Here is a 24,667-nt window from a genome sequence, read left to right on the forward strand (position 1 = left end):
GAAATAAAAAACAAACAAATAAATCCGACCTTTGAGGTGACCACTTAATTAAGTTGTTGGCATTGATTCACTTATTACTTCACATTAATTTGTAGCACCAGGCGGTCAAGCAACTCTTTGTTTTCTATTGTAGTTAATTGTGCCAACATAGAATATTCAAAGTTGAAAATATTCGATAAAGAGTTGTGATCTTGGTTTTCCACACATCTATTTTTATGCGGTTTAGAATAAACAGTGGCTAATAATATTCATGATGACCACTCTGCCTAAACAATCTATCAGAGAAGAATATTAATCTTTCCAGATAGATATAGAATCACGAATTATTGATTTTCGGTGTTATATGCAAAAGTTTCATTAGATGACCTGTAAAAGACATATCTGCTTTGTTGAAAAGAGATGATAAAGGATTGTTTTGTACCAAAGGGAGCTGGTTAAGAATATGTCTGAACCTGAGAAAACTGATAAAAGACATATTTCTACTTTTAAAAAGATTTAATACAGAATAAATTTAGATGTGAGAGCTTATAACAAGCCTATCTGTATTGTGGAATGGAACTTATAGAAGACCTATCTGCATTGCGGAATGGAACTTATAGAAGACCTATCTGCATTGCGGAATGGAACTTATAGAAGACCTATCTGTATTACGGAATGGAACTTACAGAAGACCTATCTGTATTGCCAAATGGAACTTACAGAATACCTTTCAACTATGTCTCAAGCCCAAAAAGAAACGATGAAAAGCCTATCTGGACTAAGGCTGATAAAATATTTATGACGATTAGTGATAAGAGCTAACACAAAACAATCTAGACTTACAAGAACTCATAAACGACTTTTTGTACTTAATAGGTAGAACTGAGAATGTCCTACACTAGCCTGAAATATTCCCAGATGAGACACTAAGAGCAACATGCTTTTAATATCACCTTAAAATAAGTTTTCTGGAACACTTAAATATTTTAAGTCAAAACATTAAAGCTAGAATTTGAGACATCAGTCTTTTTCAATGTTTTTTATGTCTCACCTAAACCATTATAGGCGCTTTCAGTTATTTTTCATCTGCAATATTCTAAAACAAGACACTAAGAATTTTTTTTTAAAAGAACGAAAGAAGTTTAAGTTGTATGTTTGTTCTTGAATCATAAAAGTGTAAGTTTTATATCTACTTGAGTTGTAGAAACTTATCTATATAAAATCGTATTATATTTGACTTACTTTTGCCCTTACCGTTTTTTTATATCTACTTGAGTCACAAAAACGTATTTATATAAAATAATGTTAGGTTTGACTTACTTTGGTTTAAATTTGTCGTTAATTTAATGTATACGTAAGTCGTTGGAACTAGTAAAAAATATACTTTGCTTTTCCTTTCATCACCAATACTGTGAATTAATGTAACAAAGAAACGTAAAACCTACTCTACCATTTCATTTGCCACTTGCCAATAAACTACTGTCTTTGACTGAATCTTTTAGATGAGTCAATTCTTTTAAGTTTACCAAAACTAATAATGAGTTTAGTACTTACTTCATCTGGATAATGTTAAACTTGTACTCATTTAATGTTTTTATTCAAATAGATATGTTCTTGGAATAACAGATACAACATTATATTTATCCGTCAGAGAAACCCAACAAGTTATTTAAGTGCACTAAATTAAAGATACTAAAGAGTTGTTTGGAAAGAGATAAATAGTCCTAGCGAGCCTCTTTTACTGATTTCTTTATTTTCTATGAAACCACGTCTCTCTTTTCCAAGGAAAACAAGTTGCTCTGCCTTAGAGCCAAGAATTATGTAACTTACCATTCTTTCGAAACTGCCAGCTTCTTGATAACATCCAATTATCAGCAAGCTCCTGATGAACAACCCTAGAGGAAACACACAAACTTATAAATTATTAGTGACTTAGACAGACATCAAGAAATCGAATATGTCAGAATAATGGACACATTCCAGTTGTTCAGACGTTTCCTTATCAACTCCAAGATGTCTATGGAGTGTAGGTTGTGTAAATGAGTCGTGGACGGACTATTAAAATCACGACAATTTCTAAGCCGGTGGAACTTACAATAAAACTATGGAGTGTAGGTTGTGTAAATGAGTCGTGGACGGACTATTAAAATCACGACAATTTCTAAGCCGGTGGAACTTACAATAAAACTATGGAGTGTAGGTTGTGTAAATGAGTCGTGGACGGACTATTAAAATCACGACAATTTCTAAGCCGGTGGAACTTACAACAAAACAAATTCATGACTGGCTGACTCGATACGTAAGCTTCGAAAATTTCCTTTTGCACATTTTCAAACGTGCTTATTAAGAATGACTGTAGAGATTCTTATCGCATGACGTCAAAACAAAACATACAACTTCACAATCAAGGAAAAATAGTATTTTTTGTTGAATGTTACGTTTAAAGGAAAAGAATGAGAGAGGTAAGTTAGCATCTTCAGACCTTCAAAAAACGTTAATGTTAATCAAATAATCAAAACCAAACATGATTGGCTTTCAACTTTTAAGACAGAAAAAGAAATATAAGGAAGAAACTAAGCAGAGAAAAAATGAAATATATCTTAGTGGGACAAACGTGTTGTGAATAGAACTTAAAGAACAACACAGTGGATCGAAATTAACCAGTTGTAAGATAATGCGTGTCTCAAAGGTTCATACTCGTAGACAAAATCCACGTTTAGTCTTAAATTTAACAACTGTTCAAGTTGCATGCCATCAGCGTGCTAACAAATATCATACATACGTTTTTGTGATATGTATAGTCATCCATTATATAAATATTAATCTATCTGACAAATAAATAAACAAATGCCAATTATAATCAATAGAATGATTATGAGTACAGAGTTTTAAGACACCCTAATGACGAGAAACCAACTTGAAGTAAAAATGTGTCTCAGGATGGGTGGTATGGGTTTTAACAGTTTGATTAATAAAACAGAGAAGAACGTTTCGACCTTCTTAGGTCATCTTCAGACATCCTACATGTTACTTTTTTTCACTTGATAGTTTACTTCCTCTGTATTCATTATTTAAATATTTTGTTCCCTCTTCACCACAAACTTCAATGAATAACATTTCTGAGATAATAATCATACTGAAGGTTATTCTTCTATAATTGTACATGCTCTATACTTCTCGAAACTATATGTTCATTAATATAAATAGCAACGTTCTAATTTTTCTATCATCAGTGTTTAAAACAGGCGTTGCAGGATTTCAATAAAAGTACTAAAACACTATGAAAGAAAGTTTTCAAAAACTGAAACTGTAGCCTCAAAACTGCATAGAAAGCACGTACTACATCTAATTTTAGTTATATGGCTCGAGCTGTTAAGTTTATATGTCTTCTTTTAATACCCTGGTAGCACGTGCATTTTCGTACTCAAAATAGAAGTGCTCCTATTAAAAAAGGAATTAATTTCTACCATACATTAATTCGTGTATTTTCCAATATTTTCATTAAAAAATAAACCTAATTGTATTGTTCATTGGAGAGAAACAAATAATTACATTTTGTAAACAAGTAATTATAAGAAAAGAAATGTAATAAGTACAGGTTAGAAATTTATTCTCCCACACAACAACAAAAACTGTGAAAAAATAAAACTTATGCACTTTGTAGTTATAGGTTTTTATGCTGTGGCCAAAGAATTCTTTTCACCTTTCTACTCCATGATCTGTCCATGTTAAACGCGAAAATGTTAGCAAAATAAATAATCAAGAACTGCAGAAAGCGAAGTAAAAGTCACAATAATTCTAAAAGTTCCTAACTCAGTTTCGTCGTTAAGCACTTGCGCGTAGGACTCTATCAAAACATATTCATTGATGATACGAATAATTATTTATAACAAGTTACTTATCGTTCAGATGTTCTGTCTGGGGCTCTTATAAAGCAGAACCGTTTTTGAAGACCGCAATATAGTCACACTCTAATAATTTCCACTTTCCTAAATATTCGTGTTTAATTTGCGTATCTGTAGGGGTTTTATGAAATAAATAGCCATCAACAGCAAACCTAATTTCAGTGATTTAAATCATTCCACGTGTAAGAAAATTTCGAGTTTATTGTTGAGAAAAATAAAACTTTCTGGTTTTTTGTTGTTAAGCGCAAAGCTACATAATATACCATCCGTATTCCGCCAAACACGGGTATTGAAAACTGATACGTGTGAGCCACTAGTGGGTTGGGGGTATTGCTATTTGTAAGTTTTATGCTTTATTGATTAAATAATATATAAGTACAGTGCAGCAAAAGATGCTCTTTACGACGCCTGAATCAGTCAGGATACGAAACCTAATTTTTTGTCAGTACAAACTCGCTAGAAATTTGATAAAACCCATAATCTCTGTATTCTTAACCAACGAGAAAAGTAACAGAATTTGATATTGGGTATTAGTGCCGATAAGAAACCTCTATACTCAAACATACCGTCCTTTCAGTTTTATGTAAAGTAATATTTCTGATCAAAGAAAGACCTCTTAGCTTCATACATTTATACCAAGATGAGAAATCTTGAGTTTTGCACGTGTCGGTGCATTTTAACTTGTTTCCATAGTAGCATAAGAGAACTTCAATAAGGTAGTTACTTACTTTAGGCGTATGATGTCTTCTGAAGTGTTTAGTGGCATAAGCCATTTGAGATTAAACTCTGTCTTGAGAGTTATGAGCACTGTTGAAGTTAACGATCTGTTTAGTTGTATGCAAGGCACGGCCGACGAGGGGTATACTGTAAAGTTTCCCGGTGGAAATGATGTTACCACTAACGGTAGTTCAACATTCTCTGATGACGTCAGTTGTACTGTTAAAAGAACACAAATGAGTAAGATTATATTAGAGTTGAAAAAAAACAAACTGTAATTATCTGTAACTTTTTCATTAAATAATACACACACAAAATCAATTTTTCTTGCAGTTTGTTTGGCAGTATATGAGTGACGAATTCACTACTACAACTGGGTGTTAGCCACTTATGTGTAAAAGCAAATAAATCTAATTTGAAACATTAGCACAAGTTTACAGTTTAGCAAATTCTGTTGGTTTAAAATCATCTTCATGGTACCAGTCACCAGACTATCTGGAACCCTTAGCTGTTGTTCATTCACAGCAACATCAATTAGCAAAGAGGTGTTCTCTGACATGGTGACGTTTTGTCATCTAATACTTCAAGAATTTTTAGGTCGTGGAAGACGGGGTTCGTTCGTATCAGTGGAAAACCGTGTGGAGCCCACAGTTCCTTCTCAGTGCCACAAGCGAATGTGTAGACGAAACACGACTACTTATTACCAGGAATTACAAGTTGTAAATGAAATAAGTTTTTAATCTGATACCTAATTTAATACCACATTTCACCTCTATAAAAACTGCGCTTAAGATAGAAATTAAATCTTTCTTAATAAATTGTAGATGTACACTTATACACAATAATACTGTTACAACTGACCTGATGTTATAAGCAGATCCAAATTTAAGACCTTTTGGAAATCAGTTTGTTAAAAAATCTGTAAATTAATGTATTTTGAAATATTGAAATCACGTTTTTTGCTTAATGGTTTTTCTTATTTTCATGTTAGCAGACGAGTATAGAATCCAAACTTACGTCAGCTATAGCCAATTTCTTCTTATATTACTTTGACAAAACAGGAGCTGAAAAATAGGTTACATCGATTTTTAAAAAAACTTTTTATGAGAAGCATTCACAAGTTTTTTTAGTAACAAAACTACGCGGTACTTAACTTAAAGAGTAAATTCTTAAATGTGGAATTCACAACTGAGCGTCAACATGAGCCTTGTTTATATTTCTTGGACATTTAACCAACGATGCAGATTTAATGCGTGCATATCACATATCAAATTTCTTCATAGCTCATTCTCATAGATTTATCATCAAAACTTTCAAAGTTAATTTAGCGAAAACTTTAGTGAAAGGTGTTTGCAGAATGTATGAAGGAATAACTGTATCAAACAAATTTCGAGATTGTGACTTTAACAGCTTTTTTTTAAACTAGATTTAACTAGCCATTTATACAATCATATGTTAAATTTGGTCTAAGTAAAAGCCACAAGTTATTTAACAAAATCGTTCAAATTTCATCGAAATGTTTGCGTACGCCTACGCAAAAGTTCACGTGAACTATAGGTCTAAAGTGCGTATGATAACTTCACTTAAGAGTAAACATAGAGAGTTTTTTTTTGTTTTTGTAATTCAGATTAAAGACAGCTGATTTGGAATGGCAAAACTTTAGGGTGAAAGCTCGTACAGATGCATAATTATTGGTTAGGTCAAGCAAATTACATTAGTAGTTCCCAGTTCAAGTTTTCAAAAGAATCATACGAGTGGACGGTTATTATTTGTTATTCATTACCAACTTCTAAGCACAGTTTGTAAAATTTAATAAAATTCTGCTAATTAAAGAAAGTTTAGCGTTACATGATATTGACGTAAATAATGATGCTTGCTATTCTGTATCAAGTGTATCCGGGTGATAACAAGAAACTGTTAATCTACATTCCATGGAGTTACTATAAAAAAGGTTATTAATGCTATTTTAGAGTGTAAAAACTACAACCATATATTTTAAGTATCATGTTGGTTCAGTAAAATATAGATTTATTCCACATAATAGGGTTGCGATATTATAGCTAATATCGGTTACTATCGAGTGCCACTGTCTTACTTGCTGTAGTTTGTTGGCGTGTCTTGACAAGTCGTGGTATATAATCAAAAACGCCTTAGGTGTGAAAAAGGTACGGCCAGAAAAGGATTGGTGACCAAACTGACAGCTATACTTGTAGCATTGATAAGAATATTACAGAAAATATTAATTCACAAGTTAGCTAAGCCTTGTTTTTTGTTTTACCCAACATCACGCCCCAAGTTGAACAAAAACCGTGTCCTGGTTAGCTAAATCAACAAATATTTGCTGTAAAAGTCATATCTTTGCTCTATGTATTGCCATTTTTTGTACTACCATTTTTTTTGTATTTCATTTCTTCATGCCGCACTTTGAATTCTTTTCTTGGCTACACTTTTTTAACCCCTAAGATGTTTTTGATTAGATATTGTTCAAATGAACACATGAAAAAGTTGAATTATGGTTTTAATTATGACGCATCAGATAATACAAAACAAAATATGTTTGTTTTTTTCTTATACCAAAGCCACATTGGGCTATCTGCTGAGCCCACCGAGGGGAATCGAACCCCTGATTTTAGCGTTGTAAATTCGTAGACTTACCGCTGTATTAACGGGGGGCAAAGCAAAATAGCATGAACAGTAAGTATTATAAACTCATTTTATGATGGACTGGGCAGCAAAACATTAATAACTGACGAGGGTTGATATAAAATCAAGGCTCTTAAGTGCTTGCTTTTTCCATTAAAACGACATTGTCTGTGTTATTTACACATATAGTTGTTAGGTCATAACGCACTATACGAATATATCAATATTCTGACAAATTTCATATGTTACTGTAGATGTCTCTGTTCAGAGAATATCGTGTACGTAGTATTTAATTTAAACTAGCAACGTTTCGAAGAGCTCGATGAAGTTAAATGTAGCTTTCTTGAAAATTTATTCAATGATTAAACATTAGTCCCTAAAATAACCATACTGCCTGAATATACTTTCGCTGTTTAGAACTTGAAACTACATTGTAATGTACTTGAGTGAAGCTGATTGAATTTACAGAAGTTTGGCCCTGAAGGTAAGTGATCTTCCTTCGTCTCAACGTGTAATACTGGGCTCACGTGGACTGTCAATTACATACACTAAGGCTTTATCAGGCAATATACAGCACGCTCAGCTCTAAGGTTGGAGGTCGTGAATCAGGAAGCTCTTGCTAGTTCATTTGTTTTCTAATTGGCTCTGAAGATCACCGAGAAAATTAACTCTACTCGAACTGTTATGGACGTAACCAAACTCTGTTTTGCGTGTGTGTGTAAACTAAGACGTTACCCTTCATTTTCGTTTCTACAATATGATAATGGAATACAAGCACAGCTGTTTAAATTTCTTTCTTATCACGAATGTAAATTCCTTGACTGGCCATACATTAACTTTAATTGAATGCATTTAATTGAATACTAAAATCTAGTATTAGTCACGATTTTCATTCATTCAAAATTTTTCATCAACGTCTTCAAGTGATGAAAATGGACAGATGAAATTTGCAAAGAATTTGAAGAAAACAAAGCGAAAAACCGCAATTTCCATCTCAGTTGTAATCGTCATTGGTCCATAAACATTATATTTCACACTTAGTAATAACGAAGACATACTCCATAAACATTATATTTCACACTTAGTAATAACGAAGACATGCTCCATAGACATTATATTTCACACTTAGTAATAACGAAGACATGCTCTATAAACATTATATTTCACACTTAATAATAACGAAGACATGCTCCATAGACATTATATTTCACACTTAGTAATAACGAAGACATGCTCCATAAACATTATATTTCACACTTAATAATAACGAAGACATGCTCTATAAACATTATATTTCACACTTAATAATAACGAAGACATGCTCCATAAACATTATATTTCACACTTAATAATAACGAAGACATGCTCTATAAACATTATATTTCACACTTAATAATAACGAAGACATGCTCCATAGACATTATATTTCACATTTAGTAATAACGAAAACATGCTATGACATTTAATACAAAGAAACAACAAATAAATGCTATAAGAAGACATTTAAAGTAAATAGGAAAACAGGTAAGGTTATAACATGATATTTGGTAATAATAATAATAATAATAATAATAATAATAATAATAATAATAATAATAATAAATTCTGAAAATCAATATTTAAAAACAGTAATAAACAGGCTAAATAACCTGACATGATATTTTATTATAGTAATACAAATTTAAATACTATAAAATAAAATTTAATAATAATTAGAAAATCTGTTGTAATTGGTGTTATTTATTTTGTGAAAAGCTACACTCTGGACTTTCAGCTCATGGTCCACTCCGGGTTATCGAGTCTTTTATTTTAGCTTCTTAAGTTCTTAAACTTACCGTTGGCCACATTTAGTAATAAGAAAAAATAAACATGAAAAGACATTTGGTAATAATAAGAAATTGAATAGTATAAAATTACACTTAATAATTAAAAGATAACATTTAAATGGTATAAAATAACATTTAATACAAGGAAGAAAAAATGAAATGGTATACGACGTTATTTCAATGTGAGTTTTATTTTCAGTTGAGGCAAATTAGTTTTATCCTCTTCTTTGTATTACTTTGTAACCAGTATTATATTGCAGTACTTAGTTGATGTACAAAAGGTATAACTTAGAACTGTTCTAAACATTAACCCTAAAAGAAATACAATAAAGTATCGCAAGTCGTTTTAGTATAAATTTTTATGTGTTACAGCGGTACGTCTCCGGATTTACAACGCTAAAATCAGGGGTTCGATTCCCCTCGGTGGGCTCAGTAGATAGCCCGATATGGCTTTGCTATAAGAAATCACCTACCTTTTATGTGTTAACATTTGAATCAATGATTATGTTCTACTAATAGTTCTGGGTCTTTAAACAGAATATTTTAAAAGATATCGCGGTTAACTAAAGTGAAGTGAAAAAGAAATTTTTATCGATTCTTGGGTTTTATGTGCAGGGATTGGGAACATACACTACACTGTATCAAAACACTACACTGTATAAAATACGATATACGCGACTCAAGCATACGTGAGGAAACGTTAGACATTTAGTGATCCGATCTACCTCGTTTTACGTATCGTAAAACTTTACATATATCATTTTTCTCTGCCTATCCATCTATCTATCTATCGAAGTAGATATATAAGCAGATAGATTTAAACTTTAGTTTGAAGTCAGTAAAACATGTAAGACAGTAAAATAAAGAGGCTCGAGGTTAAATATTTTCTCTAATTGCAACATTAGATTAGAGTTGCTCCTCGGCCAATAGCGAACTAGTTCTTGTATTTACAGTTTTATATCAAATTTAGACATTATAAGTATATTCTATATCATTCAAGAAATGCGTTAAAATAACGTAAACACACCTGTTAACTACAATCGAAATTAGACTGTTGTGTTTTGTTAGTGTAAAGCTACAGAATGGCTTATCTACGCTTTATCCACCGCCGGAAATCGAACAACTGGATTTTAACATTGTAAGTCCGGAAACCTTTCGCTGATCTACTAAAGATCTGGAATTAAAACCAGACAATTTATCACTGTTGTAAACATACTTACGAAGTGAAGAAAAAAAACAGTTCTTGTTCTGTTTAAAGATGGGATAAAACTTTCTATAAGCCAACATATATTTTTTAACTTGATGTTTTTTATGTTTTCCCCAGTGCTCTTTAGGGAAAAAAACTGCCCGACGTCTAAAAAATATAATTCAACAATGAGACGCTTCATTACGAGGTTAGTGGGGGCTCGACAATCTCAAACAATTACATTTATATGTTGACTGGGTAAAAATCCTTGTTACCCTTGACAACTATCCAATTTTGTTTTATTTTTAGTTTATCTATTAACGTTAAATGTCACTGTTTGATTTTGTTTCAGTCTTAACACAAATGTTGCTCAAAACATAAATAAATTTATGCTGTGAAGTATTTAGGTTCTTATTTCGAACTACCTATGTAAACTAAATTGAGTTTGTTTCGAATTTTGCACAAAGTTACTCAGTCAGCACTGACTACAGGTAAGGTAGATATGGCCAACTCTCGGGCTACTCAATTACTAATGAATAGTGAACTTGATCGTAACTTTGTAACACTCCTAATGGCAGTAATGGCGAGCATGTCAGTAACATGTATTCGAGTTGTGTGTGTTTTCTTATAGCAAAGCTACATCGGAGTATCTCCTGTGCCTAACGAGGGGAATCGAACTCTTTATTTTAGAGTCGTAACCCGAATAGACTTACCGCTGTCCCACTGATGAACCATATTTTATTACAATGATACAGAATTTTCAGATATGAACGTTAAAATGAATATATGAAAAGGTTACTGAAGTAGGATGAAACCTCAACTTAACTGACGTCATAACCAATTTGTACTCGTGTATTTTACAGCATAATATTAAATTTTAATACTTAAGGTAAGGTGTGGATGATCTTTGTATAGCTTTATTATCACTATATTCTTGTTTGCATTGTTTGTGTCACTGTCATCCTTACGTCAATTAACGTTTATAAAATGTTTTTATCACCTCTTCCGTGACGCTTTTACCGTTGTGTGTGTTTTTATAGCAAAGTTACATCAGGCTATCTTCTGTGCTCACCGAGAGGAATCGATCCGCTGATTTTAGCGTTGTAAATCTGTAGACTTACCGCTGAGTGAAAGCTAGTAAAATCTATAGATGTGTGTAATAAAATTTAATATTACATTTATTGATTTTGTTTTACTCATTTATCTCATACCTAATATACAGGTTAACTCCCTAAGAACACCGTTTGTACAGCGTACAAAGCATTGAGAATTCTACATGTTACAGTCACCTATTATTGCTGATAGTTTCAGTTTCATCCTCCACTTTAGCTTTTTTAAAAAAAATCCGTAAAAAAATTAACTTCAAGGCGAAATAACCACATCATTTATATTAAAAGTATGCTTGCTTTTTAAATTACTTCTAGTTATTATGACTAAATGATGACATCGTGCACTGCCGAGAAACATAAAGTCGATTTAGTTTAAAATTGACTTTAGTGATAAGGTAGTTGTAGAGTTATATCGATTAAAACAAGAAGAAGAAAGTTTGGTAATTCGGTCACTTTCTGGTTTGGTATCTTAGTGATGGTTTCTTACCTTGTCTTGGGGCTTGTTGGGTAAAGAAACGAGTGTAATTTAGATGCGATCGTCTTTTAGAGTAAAACTTTCTACCAGCGTTGATTTTTTAGCGTGGATATTTGTATTATGTCTATTTAGTATCTTAGACTTCCCTACATATAAAGCCTGCTGACTACTCCATGATAGTAAATAATAACCGTTTGTTTGTTTCAGAGAAAAGCAACATTGCGCTATCTGATATATTCACCCTGGAGAATCGAACCCAGGATTTTAGCGTTCAAAATCCGTAAATTTACCAATGTCCCACCAGAGGACAATATTACCTGTATAACAGTTCTTATATTAAGTTATATTTAATTGCTAGTTAAATTGCTCTCTGATTATTATTTTCTCCACCATGTTTGTTTTGTTTTGTTTGTTTGTTTGTAATTTCGCGCAAAGCTATTCGAGGGCTATCTGCGCTAGTCGTCCCTAATTTAGCAGTGTAAGACTAGAGGGAAGGCAGCTAGTCATCACCACCTACCGCCAACTCTTGGGCTACTCTTTTACCAACAAATAGTGGGATTGACCGTCACATTATAACGCCCCCACGGCTGGGATGGCGAGCATGTTTGGTGCGACTGGGATTCGAACCCGCGACACTCGGATTATGAGTCGAGCTCCTTAACCATCTGGTCATACCGGGCCCACTTAGTATACCAAATGTCATTACTCTTTAATTAAGTGTATTTATTTTTATTAATGCACTTTTATCATAAAGATTTTTTTACATGGTTATCCTAATATATGTACTTAGGACCAATATAAATCTCTTAAGGTTGTTGAACTTGATAAGGTATTGTTGTGATAACGGCCGAAAACATCGTTAACTGCAAGTATTTCTAATTGATGGAACTGTACAATCTAATCTTTAAAAGTAGAAATTAAAAAAAGCTAAATTGGTTAGTATTTTCATTACCTGGTTTATTTTAGTTTCACTCTAAGTACACATCTTGGTCTGATCGGAAGTTAAAATTAATATTTGAAATACATTACTTGTGTTTCTTTACGTAGTTTTGGTAACAGAACTAGAACATTATATTGTAGTAAACCCGAGAGTCACAACTTTCTATTGTACGGAATGAGCCGAATCCAGTTTTGCTTTTTCATTTTTTTATGTTTGTTTAATTATAATTATTCTGACGACACACTTTCTTTTATTTTAATATTTAAAAATAGAAATTGTTTTACTTTTGCTTCTAGCAGTAAATGTTGTATTTCGATGAACGATGTTTATATGGTTTGAGAAATAATGTGGTATCTGCGTATGAAAACCCTCATAACCTGTCACTGCAGGCAGGTGTACTAACATCAGAGTGGATGAATATACAGCCGTTTTTATAGCTCGCTGTACTATGCTGATCACATACAGTACACAAAGTCCTGGAAGTAATGGACTTCCTACACTTAATCGTGTAAAGATTTCGTTTTAAAATATAAAAAAGTTTTAGAGCTATTGAGAAAAGTGTCTGTAATTTTTTTATATTAATTACAATGTGTTTTATTTTATTATTGATTGTTAAAGTGAAATAATCTCATGTGCTACAAGTTATATAATTAGACACGTGAAGAAAACGTGTATTTCCTTCATTTTAATAATTGGATTTATTTTTTCTCAGAAAACTTTTAAAACATCATATCTATTAACATTTGCCAGCTTTAACTTTTTCTTCTGTTTTTAACTAAATGAGTAAAGTTCATCTATTATTCGTAAACTGTAAGGTTTAGTATTGATTTTATTTTCATAGTCATTCCCATATGGTTTTACTACGGTGCTCTAGTGGGACAGCGACGGGTCTTTTCTGATTTAAAATGCTGAAATCATGGGTTCGATTCCCCTCGGTTGACGTACCAAAAAGCCCGATGTGGCTTTGCTATAAGAAATAAAAACGCACTCTCTTTATTACGACTATTGAAAAAATACTCGAAGACTTAAAGCTACTTAAAAGAAGTTGAAATTTGATATTTTCATTCTTTAGAAAACGTGACAAAATCTTAAACAAATATTTTTTGCTTATTAGAAAACAACAACAGCTTGAATTAATTTGGTTTACTGGTTCGATAATAAAATTCTTTAAGATCTCTCAGTTCATTAAGTATACGTTTCTTTTACTATCCTAAAATAATGGAATTATCAATCAGCCCAAACGGTACTTTTTACGTACGTGTGATAAAAGCCCACGTCAGAAACTCTCAGGGCTCCGATATACCCGCCCCGAAATCTGAAGTATTGACCAGAGGGAGGGCACCTGCCATATTTAAAGCTTTCTGTAGTTATTTCAACCAAATGACAGAATTGTCGGTCGCTTATTGACAGGTTCACTGCTGAAAACGTTGAGGGTGTCGAGTGGCATCAGGCCTCGATTTCTGTATCCCTTGATCAGCCTGACGTTAAATAGTAAGCCTCTCTTACTTCACCATGTACAATAACGTATGTTTTGCATCTTCGACGTAAATTTAATAAATTTGATTAATGCCGTTGGTCATATACTTTTTGCATGCATAAGTTTTATATTCGTAAACAAAGAAACTAAGACATGTACATGCTTTCAAGAAAAGTCTGTAAACCTCCATCACAAGTTTTTGGTTTGTTTGTTTTTGAATTTCGCGCAAAGCTACTCGATGGCTATCTGTGCTAGCCGTCCCTAATTTAGCAGTGTAAGACTAGAGGGAAGGCAGCTAGTCATCACCACCCACCGCCAACTCTTGGGCTACTCTTTTACCAACGAATAGCGGGATTGACCGTCACATTATAACGCCCCCACGGCTGAGAGGGCGAGCATGTTTGGCGCGACGGGGATGCGAATCCATCATAAGTAATCTGAACTTTGCGTTAGGTCAGTTTCTTGATACATAGGTCTTGAAATGATTCGTATGTTTCTTATACTGACTTCATTTCGAAGGAAAGAAGATTATAATGATGAATTAGGGCTACTAATAATTTGTGCTTGTATTTGAAATAATATTCTTTTTTTTAAATATAATAACAGATAACGGTATTCTCTGTGCTGTGTTACAGCTGACCTTTAGTAGAAGTTCACTCGGCTCGTGTTGCCAGGTAACATTAAAACAGGCTCATAGCTGAATATGGTCAGCTTAGGTGGAGTTCTCAAGCATTACCAGGTGACATTTTCTACTTATCACGTATTGCTAGGTGCCACTGGTGAACCCTATGCTTGCACGTTTATTCTAACGATATATATAACGAACTTGGATAGAAAATTCCATTCGTGCTTGAAGCAACTTTACCAAGTGTGGCTATAAATATCGGCGCAATAGACATTATTGCCAGTATAAAACTACTTAAAATAAATCTTGCTTCAATCACCTAATTAGGAAGAAAAAATCGTATCTATCGTTAATGTAGCCTGCAACACTTACAACTTCTAAATCAAAACAAATATAGTTACCTCGTCTTATAAGGTAATAACCAGGATTTCCAAGTTCATTTAACACGAATCTTGTTGCGCCGTTTTATTGGCTAAACAAGTCATAAAGCAATGAATCACAATCTTTTATTATTAGTTTCGATAAAAGCGACACTTTGGACTAAGTTCTAAAAACCAGAAAATGAAAATTTCAAAGCATTCTGTTTGTATTTTTTTATTATTTGCATGCTGTATCATTGGATTAAATTCAGATCTTAAACAAGTAAACATAATACATTTAAAATGTTGTGTTTTTGTTTTCTTCTCTAGGTAAAAGCAAAATTGTCATAACGTTATTTTATCATTAAACGCGACATTGTTATTCAAACAAATGATTTCGAAATTAGAGTAGCAAATATACACGTCAAGAATTTCAACTTCCAGTATACACTAAGCCTTCATCACATTGTTGTCCAGCTTAACTATTTAGAAAATACCTTAAAGAGTAAGCCTCTCTTTGTTAACCGGAAGATGACCTAAGAAGGTCGAAACGATGTTCTGTACTTTATTTTATTTAAAGTGCTAATACCTATACCAGCCGTTTTGAGAATACATTTTCAATTCAAGTGGGTTTCTCGTCATCACGAATGTTTTATAACTAGTTAAGTTGGACAACAATATAAATAAGACACAACAACTGTTAAAAGTGTTACCTAACTGTATTCTCAAGATGGCTTGTATGGGTATTAGCACTTAAATTAAAATAAAGTACAACACAACGTTTTACCACTCTAACAAAATATGACTTACCAGAAAGAAATTGTAATGTCTTACATGACTAACAAAAGTAAACATGTTAACCTTTAATTACTATAACAAAATATGACTTACCAGAAAGAAATTGTAATGTCTTACATGACTAACAAAAGTAAACATGTTAACCTTTAATTACTATAACAAAATATGACTTACCAGAAAGAAATTGTAATGTCTTACATGACTAACAAAAGTAAACATGTTAACCTTTAATTACTATAACAAAATATGACTTACCAGAAATAAAATGTAACGTCTTAATCCTTAAACATGACTAACAAAAGTAAACACGTTAACCTTTCATTACTATAACAAAATATGACTTACCAGAAAGAAAATGTAATGTCTTACCTCTCAGATATGACTAACAAAAGTAAACATGTTAACCTTTCATTACTATAACAAAATATGATTTACCAGGAAGAAGAAATTGGTATTTTGGAAGTTCAGTTAAACATTACAAACTAAAACTGAAAATAATATTGCTTCACAGTTGAAGCTAGACATGACAACTGAACAACAGACAGTTTTATATATATATATATATATATATTCAATTACACACACACATGCACTTGTGTATATATGTGTGTACTTGAATTCAACATGACTAACAAAACTACAGAATTTTATTGAAATCATCAACAAATGTGTATGGAAATGATGTGGCGAAATAAGGATAATATTTTAATAGTGAATACGAAACAATACAAATTATGCTGAGCGGAATGGCGTTGTTATGTTTTTAAATATTCAAGCAAAACTATAAAAGGGATATTTGTGCATAAATGTCCTCAGCTTTTAAGTGATAGACTGAGGAAAGACAGTTAATCTACACATTCACCGCTAACTCTTGGTCTACTATCGATTGACCAAATAATGTAATTTGATCTCCGTTCTTATGGTGCATACACAGTATTTAAAGTGTGCAGTAGTTTCTATAGCAACAGGACGCGAGCCATAAACCCTTAGATTCAGAAGGTGAGTACAATAACAACCAAGTGTCGCGCGGCCATGATACTGTTATATATACTTTAGTAAAGTAAGGTGCAAAATATTTATATATTCTGATGTTTGAGCCTAACACAGCAGTAGGATCTTAAAACTAATATTTCTCGATTTAAACGAAGCACGAATAATTAAAAATTCACTGACAACATTCTTTCTACTGATGGATGAGGGCATCGAACGTTTATTTTAAACCTAAAGCATGACAAGTTTATGACAGAAATAACTAATGAAATTGTTATCTCAATAACACCTCTTTTTGTGTGTGTGTGTTTTTCTCTCAGAGGCAGAAATTATATTTTAATAAAATATACAGAGAAGGTGAAAGTTTGTACATTTCACATAATTTATGTAACTAACGCGTCTGACAACAGGAGGAACAGTGACTTTTAATGGAGATCATTTCCTTGCCATATATGGATTCTTACACTGCTTTCGACATCGGTAAATTGATATAACACAAAATTCTTTTACAATGAAAACACTTAGTTTGTTACGTAATTGCGCTTAACCTTAAAATAAGGTAATTTAATTCACTTGAAGTATTGTTTTTACTCTTGGTGTAAGTTAAATAACCAGAACACTGAGTTTACTCTATTTTATGTTTAAAGCAAAGCTGCTAAGACCATTTGCTGCTGTTCTTAAACCTGAATTACTAAATATAGGGAATGAAGCCAATCGGCAGCACCATACCATCCACGCTAAGAGATTGATTGTCACTTTTGTAAATATAAAACTTTTAAGAAAAGAGTCAACAGTTTTAAAAGTATCAGGAGCTCGAAAATTAACTGCGAAAATAGACTCATCTACATGACGTCAGTCACGTGCACAATCGATGATCGTTTCTGTTGGCCTGACAAAACAGTACTGAAAACGTGCACCACTGACCTTTACACCTGAAACATATAAAATAAAAACACTAAAATACAAATTTATACTTCAGAAATACTTAAATGTAAGCCTCAAACCTTGATTCATTCTTTTTTCTAACAAGCAGTAGGTTTTAGGATTTATGACGCTTAAAATTGGATTTCGATACCAGTGTTGAATAAAGCACAAAAGGCCAATTGTTTAACAATAAACAAAACTTATCTTTATAGTAGGTTGTTTTAGGCTTACTTAATAAAACGGTTAAACTTGCTTGTTTGTAGATTAAGCACAAAATTACGTAGTGGAATATTTGTGCTCCACCCACCACAGGTTTCTAGCATTATAAGCCTGAATACATGCCTCTGTGCCACTGTGAAGTAATGTATTTTATTTATAATATTACGAACATCATCAAAAATAAAACTACATAAATATCATTAATATAAATATGTTAAATATACACACATTAATTATCTATGGAACATTAAAAACAGTTTTAGTTTTTACAGTCTTTATTTTAAAAAAGCCATTATAAAATAAGATATCTGGTTTAAAAATAAAACATTCAATTAACCCCAAAAGATTACCCCGTAAAAGATTATGGTTACAATTCACAAAATGGAAAACGACTGATAAAAGTTTTTACTTAAATAACATTCAGTTCTTTTTATCGCCATTAAGAAAATTCAAAATTCTAAAAACATTGTTATGCTAGTCCTTTATAATAATTCAACTCAATAAAAAAATAAAACTTTTACTAATAGAGAGGATTGATGTCCATTATGTCAGAGAAGAGGTCACTGAACTTTGTTAAGTAAGTAGTTTCTTACAAAAACTCCACAAACCACAAGTTTTAAAACATAAATATGAGTTTTATATTTATAATTACATGAACTGTTCACAATAAACTATTTCTTCTATGTAAATCATAAAATTGAGATTCTTACTGCAAGTGTTTATTGTTACACATTTATTAGTAGGCAAGTATTTATTATTACACATTTATTAGTAGGCAAGTATTTATTATTACACATTTATTAGTACTGCAAGTATTTATTGTTACACATTTATTGTCAAGTACAAAGTTACACAATCGCATAATTTGAATATTTTAAAGCCCTCAAGCTTACCACTAGACAACCAGAAAGATTTTTTGCAACAAGGAATTTGTTTATCGGTAAATCTACATAATGGGCTGATTCACTGTTTCCACTACGGGGTACAGAGCCCCGGATTTCATTGTTGCAGTTTTCAAAATTCCGGGGTACAATTACCTTTCTGATAAAATAATATTATACTTAACAATATACAGATTTAAAGGTTGCTTTCTGGCCCAGACTTTTACAATTAGGAAATATAAATGTTCTGTTATCTTCAACAGCTTAAACTATCTCTCTTGTTCAACGGAATGAAGAAGCTCAAGTGGAATTATTAGCTTACGTTTTTTAGATCAACTGCTTATTAATGAGAGTCAGAATAACTCATAATAAAAATTTCCGGAATCAATATATTTTGAACAAATGTAATAAAGCTTTTTTATCGATTAATAATGCAAATTGTGTATAAAAATAAAATAATACCCAAAACTTTAAAAAAGCTTTGCATAAGTGATCTGTCGTAAATTGTAAGACTCTGATACTAGTATTAAGCTAAATTTCACTGTTTGTACAAACATATAGTGGGAGAAATGGGAACTTTCATTGAGAAAATTGTATTTAAAAATACGTAATTTTGAAGCTACAGAGACGAAACTTAGATAAAATATACATCACACGGAATCACAAGGATCGTTAAGACCAAAGAAAATTCTATTTTTGTTCTCTAAGCAAATGTTGCATTTTTGTTAATAGCCACATCTGCTCATTAGATGCACCAAAGATATTTACTAGAAAATTATAAATGACTTTATAATAACACATTAAACAACGACTTTAAGAACAAGATGGCTGTAAGAACTGTTCTAACAACAACTTTAAGAACAAGATGACTATGAGAATTGTTTTAACAACGACTTCAAGAACAAGATGACCATGAGAACTGTTCTAATTACGACTTTGAGAACAAGATGACTATGAGAATTGTTCTAACAACGACCTTAAGAACAAGATGATTATGAGAATTGTTCTAACAACGAATTTTTGAAACAGATTAACATTAGCTTTTGGTCAACAGTACTTTCACTGAGAATACAATTAACCGACTCTCCTACTGTTTGTTTCAGAGCAAAACTCGCCCAAGGGAAGTCAAACCTCAGATTTTAGCGTTGTAAGTCCGTAAACCAATGACTTTTTAAGAACAACCTAACGGCTTTCTAAAAACGAAACTAACAATAACTTTCTAAGAATAAATTTTACCACGGATTTCTGAAAACAGATCTAAGAATGACCTTTTGAAGGAAAGTTTAACCGTGACATTTTGGAGAGAAAACTGGATACATTTTCACTGGTGTAACATGAACAAAGACTTAGAAAGTCAAATCTTTACAAGAAATATTTTTTGAAATGTTATTTTATATATCACATGCCAATCCATCATTCAATACACCTAAAGAGAATGTTCACAACACAGTTCATCTTTAATAACGTTATTGAATATCTTTACAACTGATCTCATGCATATCTTTTCAACTGATCTCATGCATATCTTTACAACTGATCTCATGCATATCTTTACAACTGATCTCATGCTTATCTATACAACTGATCTCATGCTTATTTTCAAATAAACTTTTCATTATAAACAGCATAACATTGAAATTAACAAGTTTATCTAATTGTATTATGATTTCAAAATCGGAGGAATATTATGTTATCGCATACGTTCATGTGTAATTATGTTCACTATAATTTAATTATCACAAATACGTATTTTGAGAACTTTATCCTCCTGAAAAATAAGACACGAAGCTTAGTTATCTCTCGCCTTATGCATACAAACTACAGTTTAAGAGCTATAAAATAAACGTTTTTAACATGAAAACAGGTAATATGGTTTCATGGAGATTAGAATGTCGTAGTCATTTTCAACACATCACGTGATTCCCAGCGTTTCATATTCCTTTCGTTCGACTGTTTCAGACGTTTGCGCAAAGCTACACACTGACTTTGTCTATAATTTTGAGTTGATAGAGTACAGAAAAGACGGCTAGTCAACAGAATTCATGGCTCCAAGATACGGAGGACAATTCCGTGAAAACTAGACGCAAACCATTAACTCTCTAAGTTCGTATTTTGTTAAAGTGTCAACGTCAAGTCATGTAGAAATTAGCAACTGATTAGTTTTTACACGCCATAACACTGATTATATTTTGCAAAACAAAATTTCAAAATCTTTGTGGTTTAATAATTTAAAACATTCACAGTTTTATATACCTAAAGACAGGAATAGCTAAAAGCAAGATATATTGATATATCCTTAAATTAGGTACAACCTGACAAGAAAGGTTCTGACATTAATGAATCTGCAGACACAACAGTTTAACAACATACATAATTAATCTCAACTTCTAATTAAAGAAAGCTGCCAATACGAGTCGGAACTTAAAATGTTAAATCTGGGGTTAAGTTATGTTCCGTACGTACCCTGTGGAACAACAACTTTAAATCAGAAATTTCAAAATTTTTATTTAAATTAATATAACAGAAAATCCTTAGTCTAAACTATGTGAATTTTTTCTGTAGATCAAATATGCAACGTAAGTACAAATTATAGTGCGATCATAAAACTGTAATAGTTTTCGAACGAATAAGCTATTTCTATAGGGTATGTCGAATAATAGAAAGAGAGAATACTATACTTTAATGTTGTTTAACGTAAAAAAAATCTAATTAAATATTGAGACAATATACAAATAATGACAATTTTCATCACTTCACTGATCAGGAAAGAAACTGTAGTAACAAAACTGAAATCTATTAATCTAAAACCCAGCACAGTGAAAATTCTTTATTGATTAATACTTAATCTCAGTAGCTTATTTAAGATCAATAAATAATTTACCACAATTTTATAGAAAGACAAAATATGTTTCTCCCTAAAGGTTTCGGATCCGTTTTTAAATATTATGACATGTCAAAAAAAAAGTGTGGAAGGAATTCTCAAACGAGTTAACAGAGAAGAGATTGAACTTAGCTGTGCAAACATTAGTTTAAAGTCGACGGTCAGCAAACATTCATTGATTTTTTAATGTCTTCTATCTAGCTTTTTTTTAGCATTATGATTCATAGACTTTCACTACTGCGACAGTACACAGATATGTAACTATGTTTTCATAACTGACTAGTAATAATGGTAAATTATTATTTTGTTCGAATTGAAATCTACTTCGTGGTGGTCATTACATACTTCTTTGCAAAAAGAACTCCATTTAGGATAAAACAAGTCTAATCAAATATAAAAGATATGTCTAGGAGGTATAATAACATTTTCTCTGGTATGCTTATTTTTTTCGGGTCCCGGCATAGCTAAGTGGTTATGGAACTTGACTCGTATTCTTGAAGATCGCGGGTTCAAATCCACCACACACCAAACATGCTCGCCATTTCAGCCGTAGAAGCGTTATAATGCGACAGTCAATCCTAACTGTCGTTGGCAAAAAAATACCCCTAGAGTTGGCGGTAGACTTATACTAATCGATTAGGGAGGGCTAGCGTAGATAACCTTCGTGTAGGTTCGTGCGAGATTGAAAACAAAGCTTTTTAGATGAGTAGAAAATATTTTATGTCAAATCTATAGAATGATACATTATTAATTTGAGAGAAAAATACCATCACATAAATTATTTAACAATAAGCTTTTACCAAAGTCTTTAAACATTACAATAAACAGATTAGTCGGTACTAAAACATTAAATAAAGTCATATCCGCCTCAAATTTAGGTATCCTGCTTTTAATATATATTAATTAGTATCTTATTATTTAGTATAGGTAAAAAAAAATTTAAATGCTGATCGAACTTTTACTGAAAAGACTTTGTATTATAAAAATCTGTACGTTAAGTCTATTAAAAAAATATTCAGTTCTTATTCTGTTTACAAACTTGAGCTGTGCAGGTCCAGGAAAGTTCCAGATAGACCAGATGTTATTTAATGTTAGGTTTAGATATATATAACACAGCCATATGTCTAGAAATCGAATTATTCACTGAAACCACTCCGTATCACTTACCTTTGGCATTTGTTGAACTTTTGAAGGTTCTACCATGAAATATAGTGCTCAATATATTCTTTGGTTTGTGGTGTAAGCAGCTTCCATTATACAGAAGGAGATTGTTCAGATGTGTGGTTAATGGTTAATTTCATGTTTCACAGGATACGATAACAATATATATATATATATTTATAACATTTCAGTTTATTAACCGCTCGAGTTAATCTTTATAGGGCACAAGAATTATTTAACTTAAAAAGGATGAACTTTTTATTTACAAGTCTAAAGACGTTTCTATTTTTACACTAATAGGTTTAATATTTTAAATACATGAATAAAACGTAATATTTTGTTATTTCCTAGTTGTGGATTGCATCCTTAATTCAATAAATCTTGTAACTTAAAAAATGTTCCTTTTTCGTTTTAAACGAAGAGTTTTTTACTTCTACTTTTTACACACAAAATGCTACATGTTTTAAAAAATCGGACTAAATGGGTAATAGGATACATCATGTAACACTTTTAACGGCAGTAATCAAGATGTTGATTCTCAGTTACCATTGGTTTACATTTACCACAACCACCCACTTACCATTGGCTAACATTTACCACAACCATTCAGTAACCATTGGTTAAAATTTACCACATCTACTCAGTTACCATTGGTTTATATTTACCACAACTACTCAGTAACCACTGGTTTACATTTACCACAACTACTCAGTAACCATTGGCTAACATTTACCACAACCACTCATTTGCTGTTGGTTAACATTTAGCATAACTACCTTGCAACATATTTTATTATTATCAGGTTTTAATATGGTTTAACATACTCGTCGACCACTTAATAATATAAACAGATTTAAACTGCCATTATCCTCATGTTAAAAAATAAATAAATATGTTTTTTTTATTTCGCGCAAAGATACTCGAGGTCGATCTGCGCTAGCCGTCCCTAATTTAGTAGTGTAAGACTAGAGGGAACGGCAGCTAGTCATCACCCCCCACCGCCAACTCTTTGGCTACTCTTTTACCAATGAATAGTGGGATTGACCGTCATATTATAACGATCACACAGCTGAAAGGGCGTGCATATTTGTTGTGACGGGGATTCGAACCCTCGACTCTCGGATTACGAGTCGAACACCTTAACTGCCTGGCCATTCTGGGCCAGAATAAATATGAAATTCAAACAATAAATATTTGAGAAACAGTGTATTTCAATTACTTAAGTGATGGAAATACAATACACGTTTTACAGTAGTTACAAGCAATCCGATATACAGTGGATTAAGAATGATTTCAGGAGTTTGTCATCTCTTTACGGTGTGTGCCGACATGTCCAGCCATGCTGTTACCTGACGACTGTGCATTTTTATCATAGCTCTGTAACGTATTTTCTATTGCACATCACTCTTCCATGATAGCTTTTCATAATCATTCTAATGCACAGGACGACAACTTCCTGAATTCTCGTTATGTTTTCCATATCATTTGCTTGAGGTATGTAACGATTTAACAGGAAAAGTGTCATGGTGAACCCATATCATGCTGGCAGCGTTTTCAGAAATTCTTCGTTGT

General features: G+C 32.1%; 1 protein-coding gene across 8 annotated transcripts in view; it reads right to left on the reverse strand.

Moving 5' to 3' along the window:
* LOC143250810 (uncharacterized) overlaps positions 1-24,667 on the reverse strand; it is a 222,342-nt gene that overhangs the window by 131,273 nt on the left and 66,402 nt on the right. For 5 of the 8 annotated variants that reach the window (XM_076501840.1, XM_076501838.1, XM_076501835.1 and 2 more), the window contains 2 exons: positions 4,613-4,820; positions 1,810-1,874 (listed from right to left, as the gene is read on the reverse strand). In XM_076501840.1, coding sequence (XP_076357955.1) covers positions 1,810-1,874; positions 4,613-4,820 — 273 coding nt within the window. Of the gene's footprint in view, positions 1-1,809; positions 1,875-4,612; positions 4,821-4,912; positions 5,193-5,618; positions 5,741-24,667 lie in introns of those variants that run through there. The other 3 variants (XM_076501842.1, XM_076501839.1, XM_076501841.1) reach the window with 3 other exon arrangements.

The sequence above is a fragment of the Tachypleus tridentatus genome, chromosome 5, assembly GCF_004210375.1.
Source record: "Tachypleus tridentatus isolate NWPU-2018 chromosome 5, ASM421037v1, whole genome shotgun sequence".
Lineage (NCBI taxonomy): Eukaryota > Metazoa > Arthropoda > Merostomata > Xiphosura > Limulidae > Tachypleus > Tachypleus tridentatus.